Source organism: Phyllobates terribilis, unplaced genomic scaffold (assembly GCF_046119375.1).
Source record: "Phyllobates terribilis strain yellow unplaced genomic scaffold, ASM4611937v1 Scaffold_13__5_contigs__length_258822181, whole genome shotgun sequence".
NCBI lineage: Eukaryota > Metazoa > Chordata > Amphibia > Anura > Dendrobatidae > Phyllobates > Phyllobates terribilis.
The window spans coordinates 113331903-113343175 of NW_027362773.1; the positions used below are offsets into that span (position 1 = coordinate 113331903).

The 11273-nt window shown below is 45.7% G+C and overlaps 1 protein-coding gene across 1 annotated transcript; it reads right to left on the minus strand.

The window, feature by feature from the left end:
• Positions 1–3142: 3142 nt before the first annotated feature.
• RCE1 (Ras converting CAAX endopeptidase 1) lies at positions 3143–11065 on the minus strand. Its single transcript, XM_073658462.1, has 8 exons — positions 10886–11065; positions 10699–10801; positions 9495–9578; positions 9334–9412; positions 9065–9232; positions 6940–7011; positions 6731–6793; positions 3143–4128 (listed from the first exon to the last, which is right to left on the minus strand). Exons 1-8 carry the CDS (start codon positions 11005–11007, stop codon positions 3893–3895), a joined length of 927 nt encoding a protein of 308 aa, XP_073514563.1. The 5' UTR covers positions 11008–11065; the 3' UTR covers positions 3143–3892.
• Positions 11066–11273: the final 208 nt, after the last annotated feature.

Sequence of the window (11273 nt, forward strand, 5' to 3'; positions counted from 1 at the left end):
CGCTATGTCTCTGCCGCTACTCCAATTTCTGCTTGGTTTCAGCGCTGCAGCCCATCACTGAACTCATCTGTTCTGACCATGTATGCAGAACAAGTCAGTGAAATCAACTATTGGCTGCAGCGGTGAGGTTGTGACGTCACTACTGCAGGCAAATACCAAGCAATGTGAACTGAGGTCTAAGATGGTAGACATGCAAGAAATAGGAGCATGTTCGCACTAGCAAAAAGAAGCAAAACCTACAAAAGACAAAAAAATATATCTCATACCCTACCATCATTATATATAAATGTAAAGCAAAGTTGCATATTAAATATAGGGTACTTAGTATACAAGCCGTCCCACCAGCGACAAGGTGACCCTAAATTGGGACGGTACCTACACGGTCTATATTAAAAACCTTACTGTATATCAAAGTTGAGGTAATGCATATAAAAGGGTAGACAAATAGGACCCTATATTTAATATGCAACTTTGCTTTACATTTATATATTATGATGGTAGGGTATGAGATATTTTTTGTCTTTTGTAGGTTTTGCTTCTTTTTGCTAGTGTGAACATGCTCCTATTTCTCGCATGTGTACCATCTTAGACCTCAGTTCACATTGCTTGGTTTTTTGTCTTGTTTGCATTCTGTGCAAATTAAGGGTGTGGCATCCCCTTTGTTGAGCTGGTTAGTATATATGTAGCTTAACACGGGCCTAGGTGGTCTGGAGTTGGGACCCGGTCCTATTTGTCTACCCTTTTATATGCATTACTTCAACTTTGATATACAGTAAGGTTTTTAATATAGGCAGTATAGGTACCGTCCCAATTTAGGGTCACCTTGTCGCTGGTGGGACGGCTTGTATACTTTTTTTGATCAAAAATAGTTCACCAAGTACCCTATATTTAATATGCAACTTTGCTTTACATTTATATATTATGATGGTAGGGTATGAGATATATTTTTTGTCTTTTGTAGGTTTTGCAGGCAAATACCAGTCTGGGGCAATAGCACAGACAAAGCGCTGGACCTGGGGAGAGCAAGTAAAGCTTGAGGTGCTTTGTTTTTTTCCTCTTACACCCGAGGCTGCAGGCAGAAGTTTAGTGAAAGAACAACCCCTTTAATATATCATCTGAAAACACAGTGGGTCTTTATAATCCATAGTAATTCATTGCCGGGCAGGGAAAGGGAACTGTGCAACTGTAAGTAAGTGGATGTGCTGCCCACATCCCCCCCCTTGGAGAGATGTGCTGTGATATAAAGCATTGTACGGTTTTAAATGTGAGTTTGTCTGTTTAGTAGTTTGCATGCACTTAGTTGGGTACAGATAGAGATAATAGTTGGGACTAGCCCAGACTGGGAAGGGGCTATGTGTGAAGACAGAAGATGACTTCCTGATAGTGAGTCAGTTAGAGCCCAGTGTTCAGTAGAGACAGACCTAAAGTGTGACAGTTGGCAGACTGACATGTCAGTGTGCTATGTGAAGAGGGAGGACCACAGGACATCAGATAAAATACATCATAAGGACCAAGGAAACGTACGACACATTTGCCAGATTGGAACCCAGGGCAGAGAGGCCATCTAAACGGTACAGAACCTTGCCCAAAAAGAAGTAGAAGGCCCACTGAAAAGGGGGACTGAAAGCAGAAAAAGGGGATTAAAAGGGGATTGTGAATAGTTATCGACAGTGAAAGGAAGCTCAACTGTGCGTATTGAAAGGACTAATTGGTCACCATATTGGGACTTCAATTCTCCTACAGGGAGCAGTGGACTTTCATGGTTCTAGTGAGTAGTTGTACCGACATACCCCAAGCAGTAGGGTCCTCTCATTAGTAAGTTGAGAACAGAGAGTAGCTGGCAGAAGCCAAAGTTACACCTCGACCCATGCAGCCATCTCCAGGGAAGACAAAGTCTCCCATAATAGTTTGCTGAATTGTCATGAGATGCAAGAGAAATGAAGTATTAAATGTAACCAGAAGTGCCCATGTCTGCTTATAGCAAGAGAAACCTTTATGAAGAAATGTACCTATTATTTGATAGTTCTTATCAACTTCATGTTTAATAAAAAAAAAAAAAGTTTATTTTTGGACTTTGGTCTCCCTCAATTAGTTTTCTAACATCTGGTCCTGGCCTGCCCGCTACAGCAGCACCATGCAGTCTGCAAAGGCATACCTTAACATCTGGTCCTGGCCTGCCTGATATACAGGTGCATCTCACAAAATTAGAATATCATCAAAAAGTTAATTTATTTCAGTTCTTCAATCTAAAAAGTGAAACTCATATTATACAGAGTCATTACAAACAGAGTGATCTATTTCAAGTGTTTATTTCTGTTAATGTTGATGATTATGGCTTACAGCCAATGAAAACACAAAAGTCATTATCTCAGTAAATTAAAATAATTAACAAAAAACACCTGCAAAGGCTTCCTAAGCGTTTAAAAGGGTGCTTTAGTCTGTTTCAGTAGGTTCCACAATCATAGGGAAGACTGCTGACTTGACAGATGTCCAGAAGGCAGTCATTGACACAAAGTAAATTCAAAGTAAATTTTGCATTCCAGAGTCTGGAGGAAGAGTGGAGAGGCCACAATCCAAGCAGCTTGGGGTCTAGTGTGAAGTTTCCACAATCAGTGATGGTTTGGGGAGCCATGTCATCTGCTGGTGTAGGTCCACTGTGTTTTATCAACACCAAAGTCAGCGCAGCCGGGTACCAGTATTCTAATTTACTGAGATAATGACTTTTGTGTTTTCATTGGCTGTAAGCCATAATCATCAACATTAACAGAAATAAACCACTCTGTTTGTAATGACTCTATATAATATATGAGTTTCACTTTTTGGATTAAAGAACTGAAATAAATTAACTTTTTGATGATATTCTAATTTAGTGAGATGTACCTGAAGCAGCACCATACAGGCTGCAGAGTTGTACCACCCAGGTAGCAAGAGCACACGCACATGACCCCAATTTCCTTGTAGGGAACAAGGGGATGGAAGAAGAGTACCTCGGCCACAGCTAGCGCCCCGAACACTTTTAACACAGCATGTAATAGCAAGCACCCACTCACCAAGCCATACATTTACGGCACAGACAGTGCATGAGAAGACACCAAACATAAATCTGAGATATTTGGATGAAGTAACAAAAGTGATAAATGCATAAAAACAAAACAGAATATTGCTTTTATGTCAATGCAGTTCCACTAGACAAAGGTTAAAAAAGACATTTAGTAGCAGCAGATGCACCGTTTTCAATGTCTACAACCAAATGTTGAGCTAAAAATGCATTATCCCTTTAGTTTGCGAGATCCTGTAGCAGCTTTTAAACATTTGCATAAAAATATAAGTCAACTTTCTTCTTCAATAAACTTACTCCCAACATCATTAAAAGTTTAGATCAAGTACAAATACGAGGTCTCCTGTAATAACCAGAAAGAAGTAGTGGTGTAAAGTCAACAGCTGGTCTTTTTTTTTGTTGTTTTTTCTCCCCCCCTATTCACCAAAAAAAGCTGATAATTTTACATCTGGGTAAATGTCTAATGTAAAAAAATAGAACAATATGAAATAAATTTACATCCAAAAATATACGATATTCTGGTGGCAAACAAACACCTAGTCCTAAAAATGTTAATAGTTAGGCAAGTTCAGTTATTTGCTTGAATGGGGGGGGGGGGGGGACAAGTGCGTCTTCCAAAAATAAGAGCTTTTCTTTTAATAATATAAAGACGTCTCACACAAAACAGTTGTTCTTCTTAACCACTGCCGATCAGGTATCAGGTATGTTCGCTCGGTGCAAAAATATTACCAATAAATGAAATATGTTCACCAAAATAGACCCGTTCGTTCTTTTTTTTTTTTTTTTCCCAGCCATGATTATCACGGCCGTAGAGTTCAAAGACAGTGTTTATGGTCATAGACAGAGCGAGCGATGATCTGTGGAGCTCTTGTCCAGTATATAGCAGATAGGGATGTCCCCGTACAAGGTGGGATCCGTCATGGGATATAGCAGCAGGAAAAACATGACGACCCCCAGCACATAGAAGAAGACAATAGTTGCACGTTGCGGGTGATCCAAAGCTGTAAAAATGGCTGGGAATCCAATGTAATTGCAGAAGGAATGGCACAGAACGGGTCCGATGAAGTGTCCTAGAAAAGAAACCAGACAGGCCAATCATTAAAGATATAATCTATGCAAAAAGAAAGTAGAAAAAAAATAAAGTAAACATCTTCCAGCAATGTGTCACTTATTAGGCTGTGTTGCTGTTTCATTACAATGAGAGTTTTATCAGCAGAAGATTATCACTGCCAGACATCATGGTTCCTGGTCCATCCACGGCCCAACCACTGATCAGCAGCTTATTGTCACTATACAATGTACATAAAGAGTTGTGGTATGGGCAGGGTTAGCTTTCTCAGCTCTGCTACATCTACAAACTTTGTATCACAATTGCTGTACCGAGTAAAGCAAGTGATACATCAGGGTCTCTGTCCCTACATCAGGGTCTCTGTCCCTACATCAGGGTCTCTGTCCCTACATCAGGGTCTCTGTCCCTACATCAGGGTGCTCTCAGTTTACATTGCAAAAATCTGGTGACACATTCCCTTTAACCACTTCAAGGTTTCCGAATCCTAAAGCAGTTAAAAGACAGAGCATGTGCACAGCAATCTTTTTGACATTGCGGTGAACTATGTTCATGTTATGGGGTTCTTTTGTGTCGTGTGCACACTACCCTCAGGCTGGTTTTACACATCTGTGTTTCTAGATCCAAATATGGAGCCGACTGCAGATCTTCTGATCCAAAAATCAACATCCTCAGACATATAGGAGGCTCTCACGTTTGGGTCAGGAGACCGGCAGCCGGTCCGTACTAATGTGGAACCAGCCCAACTTTCATCTTTTGATTTTCTCTCAGGCTGTGAATCCTTGAAGAAGGTAGCACTCTTCATTTACATAGATCTTTAAAACCCTCTATGATTTACATGTACAGCTGCCCGGGAAAACTAATGGGCTATTCTGGAAACACACCCTGAATTTGGTCATTTTGGTCTGGGCTATAGATTTTAAAAGAGAACCCAAGTCTGACCCCTGGAAAACTTCATGATGTGAAAAGAGACCAAAATCTTTCGACTGATGGTCTCTTTTCTAAAAGGATTGGAGTGATCACTAAATTTGACAGGAAAATATATATAATATATTTTAAAGCTGTGAATTGGTGGGGGAAATCCCACAGCCTGACTACAAACACCTTTTGCATACACTTAGGGTGGAACTACACAGCGGCTTTGGCTGCGATATTCATTGCAAGCCCAAAGATCACAATATGCTGCTGCTGCTACTGTTTTGTGGCACAATACAAGTGAATGAGGTTGCATTGCAGCTAAGGTACCACGACACAAAAAAAAATAAAAATATCCAACTGTATCTGAATTTTTGCCATTTGCTTGTCAACCACAACACACACGTTGTGATAAATCTCACTTGAAGTTCAAATTAACATAAAACGACAATATATAAAAAATAACAATCCAGGGGGTCAGTTCACACTTTGCACTATGGAGCAGTTTTATAAGAAGTTCTGAGAAGCCTAGGGACGTGCTCACATTTTCAGGACTTAAGCATGGATTCTCCGCATAAAATCTTTACCAAAACAGCTGAAATTCTGCCGGAAATGTAAGAGAACTGAGTATTTTAGCACATGCTCCCCGGGAAAATCCAGAAAAAATAAATAAAATTGAGCATGCTGCAGATTTTTAAATTGACGTCTAAAAGATGCTGTGTGCACAAAGTCTTACTGTCACAACAGCGGTGGATCAGCCCCACTGAGTCACTGGTGCATGTCCGACAGAAATCAAGAGTTTCAATCTTGGATTCTTGCCCTTATGTGAACAAAGCTTAAAAGAGAAGATAAGTAACTGAAGGTTTTTCCCATTTACCGTATTTTGCGGATAATAAGACGCACCCCAAATTTTGGGAAGGAAAACAGGAAAAAAAAATGGTTTTTTTAATAATATGGTGGTGCGTGTTATAATCCGCTTTTACAGTAGCTTACCTGGGGGGTGGCGGAGCAGGGTCCCAGTTGGCAGGGTCGCAGCTGGCAGAGGCAGAAGATGCTGTGGGCACCAGGCAGGTAAGACGAGGTGTTCGCCAGGGGAAGTAGTGGGGTGATGCTGCGGGCCCGAGGCTGGTAGGATGGGGTGTTCGGCCGTGGGTGGCTCTGCTGACATTTTGTGAAAGCCCGGAGCCCAGCACTCTCCATACTCTTCAATGCAGGGGACTCCGGAAAAATGGCTGCCAGAGGTGGTGCATGTGCAGAATGAGTTCTCGGCACCGAGATCTCAATTGTGCATGCGCCGTCTCCGGTGGCCATTTTCCCCAAGTCCATCGTATTGAAGAGTATGGAGAGTGCTGGGCTCTGGGCTTTCATAAAATGTCGGCGAACCCACAGCCGAACACCTCATCCTACTGGGCTGGGGTCCGCAGCATCGCCCCACTCCAGCCTGCACCTCCGCCAGGGCCCTGGGACCCCACTCCACCGCAGCCAGTAAGCTCCAGAGCTGCTACATTTCAGATTACAAAACGCACCCCTATTTCCCCCAAATTTGGGGGGAAAAAAGTGAGTCTTATAATCTGAAGAAATATGGTATATTCATTATTTTTTAATCCATTACTAGCTATGGGATAATATTTAAAAAAAAATGACATTGAAAGACAAAGTATGGATCAGGCCTAAAAGCCACACGTTCTCACCTGTTCTTATGAAGATAAATGCGGTGTATGCTCCAAACACAGCAGTATATGAAAACTGAAAAGCTACAAGAAAACAAATAAAATGGCCTCAATTGTGCAAATGAAACAAGATAAAAAAAATAAAAAACAAAGACATGCAAAACAAATCAAAAAGTAGATAAAAAAATAAATAAATTCTATGGATAGTCTGAAAATGCAACATTACATACCGGCAGACAGAAATATGCTCAGAACGGTTCCTTGCCGAAACCTCAGCTGCTCAATGACATGATGAAAATGAGCTGGAAAAAAAAAAAAAAAATAGTCAATTATACATTCAAGAATTAAGCAAAGCAATTATCCTGCCCTGAACGGACCCAAGAAGGACAATAACCGGGTTCACAGAAGGTGCGTGCAAATATTTGTTAGGCCACGTTCCCACGATGAGTTTTTGATGTTGCAGATTTTCTGCGTCCATTAAGTAAAATAGGTTACTTGCATTTTTTCAAAAATATGCAGCGTAAAAACTCTCCAAAAACTCATCGTGGGAACTAGTCTAAGGCCTCAGTCGGGGTTTTAAAATGCATTATCATTCTTAGTAGCGGATTTTACATTATGCAGGTGTTTTCCTGCCATTTAGGTTTAATTCAGACAAGCAATCAACTTTGCGGTCCATCATCCGCAAATTGAGAAGGTGGCTGGTCTGTGTGAGCGGCTGCACATGAGATGGTGCAAAAATCAAACAAACAATAGTAGCGATTTTTTTTCCCACGCAGACTGAAGATTCTTGTGGAAAGTCACCCATGTGCACTAGCACACAGGATAATAATGACGGCACACAGACTGGAAAAATAATTCCCTGAAATTACCCTGACAGTTCAGAGAAACTTATCTTTGGTCCGTGTGTGCAACAGACTGCACTTAGATCAGTATTGGCCTGTGCACTAGCACATGGGCTAACATCGGGGGAGAAAAAAAAAAAGTTATAAAACTTAGCAAGTCACTTTTTTTTTTAGAGGGATTAGTCTTCATTCCTGTAAAAAACGGCATGCTAGTGGCTGCCAAACCCCGGCTTTCGCCACCTGGAAGCGGCTGCCAAACCCCGGCTTTCGCCACCTGGAAGCGGCTGCCAAACCCCGGCTTTCGCCACCTGGAAGCGGCTGCCAAACCCCGGCTTTCGCCACCTGGAAGCGGCTGCCAAACCCCGGCTTTCGCCACCTGGAAGCGGCTGCCAAACCCCGGCTTTCGCCACCTGGAAGCGGCTGCCAAACCCCGGCTTTCGCCACCTGGAAGCGGCTGCCAAACCCCGGCTTTCGCCACCTGGAAGCGGCTGCCAAACCCCGGCTTTCGCCACCTGGAAGCGGCTGCCAAACCCCGGCTTTCCCCAGTCTATTTCCCTGCCTTCAGCTACATTGCTACCAGAACATACTCATTTGGAGTACAGATGATGGCAGTGATGGGTCAGCGCCTGTGTCACTGACTCTGGTGATAAGCTGCTGCAGGAGGTCACTCTGATAAGAACAGCACTCTTGAGGAGTCTGGCGCTGATCCATCACTGCCATCATCTGTGCTCCAAATAAGTATGTTCTGGTAGCAATGTAGCTGAAGGCAGACAAAGAGTTTGGGAAAAAGTAAGTGTTTGTAAGCTACTTACAGGTGGGGTTTTGTTTGTTTTAACAGAAATGAAGACAAATTCTCTAATAAAGCGTTTTGGAAAGTTTCAGAACTTTCCATGCTAGGACAAAACTGAAAAAAAAAAAAAAAAAAATAGTTAGTTCAGTCACTCTTTAAAGGGAATCTGTCAATAGGATCCACCCTCCTAAGCCGTCTATATGGGCATGTAGGTCATAGGAAGTTGAATAATATGACACCTTGATATCTGCGATCCGATGTCTTATTACAGAGAAATCCATCTTTTTCTTAATATGTAAATGAGCTGCTAAGATCTATGGGCCGGACATAGATCTTCCTGAGAATCTGCCTCCAGAGATTATTGTAAATGAAAGGCGGTGTTACCAGTGTGAGACATGTAGATCAGGAGAGCCGACTGTCAGTCATTACATGTCTCACACTGGTAACTCCTCCTTTCATTTAGAATAATCTCTGGAGGCAGATTCTCAGGGAGATCTATGTCCAGCCCATAGATCTTAACAGATCATTTACATATTAAAAAGAACATTGATTTACCTGGGAAAAAAAAAGATGACAGATATCAAGGTATCATATTATTCAGCTTCCTATGACCTACATGCAAATTCCCTTTAAAATCAGTGTAAAATGTGTTGCAGGAAAAATCTGAAAATTTGCAACAGGTAAAATCTGCAACTACATTATAGAATTATATAAAATTCTTACCAATGCCAAAAAATAGCGGACACGTAAAAATAGCTGTGCCTGGACTAGTACATGGTACCAACATGGGCAACATGCAGGCTCTAAAGACCAACTCCTCTGTAAGAGGGGCGATCACCTGGTTACGAAGCCATCGCATGTCAGTGATACAAAGCATCCAGAAACGGGGATCTGCAGGTTGTAAACAAAAAAGACCTAGGATGAAAGAGCCATTCACAGAACAGTGTGTTCCTACATTAGAGCCACGTTCACACTCAGTGAGGATTACTCACCAAAAGCAACTTTCAAGCCATCCAGAAGACCCCATGGGCAATCCAGGGACAGCTGGACCAGAGGGCCAAGGAACAAAACCTGCATGTGAAGACAAGAAAATGTATTAAATGCAACATGAAGGTGAAGCGTGAGGCTGCCGAGTACCAAGATGTCATCTTACCATGGTAAGGAGCAGCGGTAACACGGTCGCTGTGAAGATCCCGTCTAAGCGGAAACCCATGAGAGAAAGGATGGCCGCCTCTGTCTAGAGAGGAGGACACAGAATGGCACACACTGAGTCTCTAACGTAGGAGAAAATGGAGCAATTTTTTGGAAAAGGTTGAATAAACAAACTCCCTAAATAGTAGAAACAGAAGAAAAGAATCCTGTAGGAAGAAAAGATCTGACATCTTTGTGCTCCGGCAGAGGGGGCGACGACGGCGCTCCGGCAGGGCGGATAACGGCAGAGGGGGCGACGACGGCGCTCCGGCAGGGGCGGATAACGGCAGAGGGGGCGACGACGGCGCTCCGGCAGGGGCGGATAACGGCAGAGGGGGCGACGACGGCGCTCCGGCAGGGGCGGATAACGGCAGAGGGGGCGACGACGGCGCTCCGGCAGGGGCGGATAACGGCAGAGGGGGCGACGACGGCGCTCCGGCAGGGGCGGCGACAACGGCGCTCCGGCAGGGGCGGATAACGGCAGAGGGGGCGACAACGGCGCTCCGGCAGGGGCGGATAACGGCAGAGGGGGCGACAACGGCGCTCCGGCAGGGGCGGATAACGGCAGAGGGGGCGACGACGGCGCTCCGGCAGGGGCGGATAACGGCAGAGGGGGCGACGACGGCGCTCCGGCAGGGGCGGATAACGGCAGAGGGGGCGACGACGGCGCTCCGGCAGGGGCGGATAACGGCAGAGGGGGCGACGACGGCGCTCCGGCAGGGGCGGCGACAACGGCGCTCCGGCAGGGGCGGATAACGGCAGAGGGGGCGACAACGGCGCTCCGGCAGGGGCGGATAACGGCAGAGGGGGCGACAACGGCGCTCCGGCAGGGGCGGATAACGGCAGAGGGGGCGACAACGGCGCTCCGGCAGGGGCGGATAACGGCAGAGGGGGCGACAACGGCGCTCCGGCAGGGGCGGATAACGGCAGAGGGGGCGACAACGGCGCTCCGGCAGGGGCGGATAACGGCAGAGGGGGCGACAACGGCGCTCCGGCAGGGGCGGATAACGGCAGAGGGGGCGACAACGGCGCTCCGGCAGGGGCGGATAACGGCAGAGGGGGCGACAACGGCGCTCCGGCAGGGGCGGATAACGGCAGAGGGGGCGACAACGGCGCTCCGGCAGGGGCGGATAACAGAGGTGAGGACTCCACACTATTGTACTTACCTTAATGCCCGTTAACTCTTTCCAAACCCATAGAAACAGAGGTGACAGGGAGGACACGATGAGCACACTGGTGAACCTCCTCTTAATGACCGCAGGGTGATCTCTGGGGACAGGAAACAGACAGGTATCACACACAGCAGGTGCTTCACCCGGGGAGGCGGCTCCACCGCCGGACCCGCTACTCTACCTGGACAGCTCGCTCTTCCACACATACAAGCTGCCCACGTAAGAACACGCCAGGGTGAGGCAGCAGAGAACGGACACCGCGCACAGCCCCGAGGCTGACACCGCAGCGTGAGCCTCAGACATGGCAGGTTAGAGATGGTAGAGGGAAAGGACCTTTGCTGATGTCATGACCATGTGCCCAGTCACGTGTGAGGGAGGAGCCAGGCAGTGTACTTATACTGCATGATGAGCGCCCGGAAGAAGAGAGAGACCCGTGTGAGCCTGAGCAAAGCGAGCAGAGGAGGCTGGAGCCGCTGTGCCCGGAGCCCGGTGTGATCTACAGACCCCGAGTGTGAAAGGCGGAGGCGGCAGAGAGCCGCAGCAACGTCTAGTGTACACTAAGCCCTAAC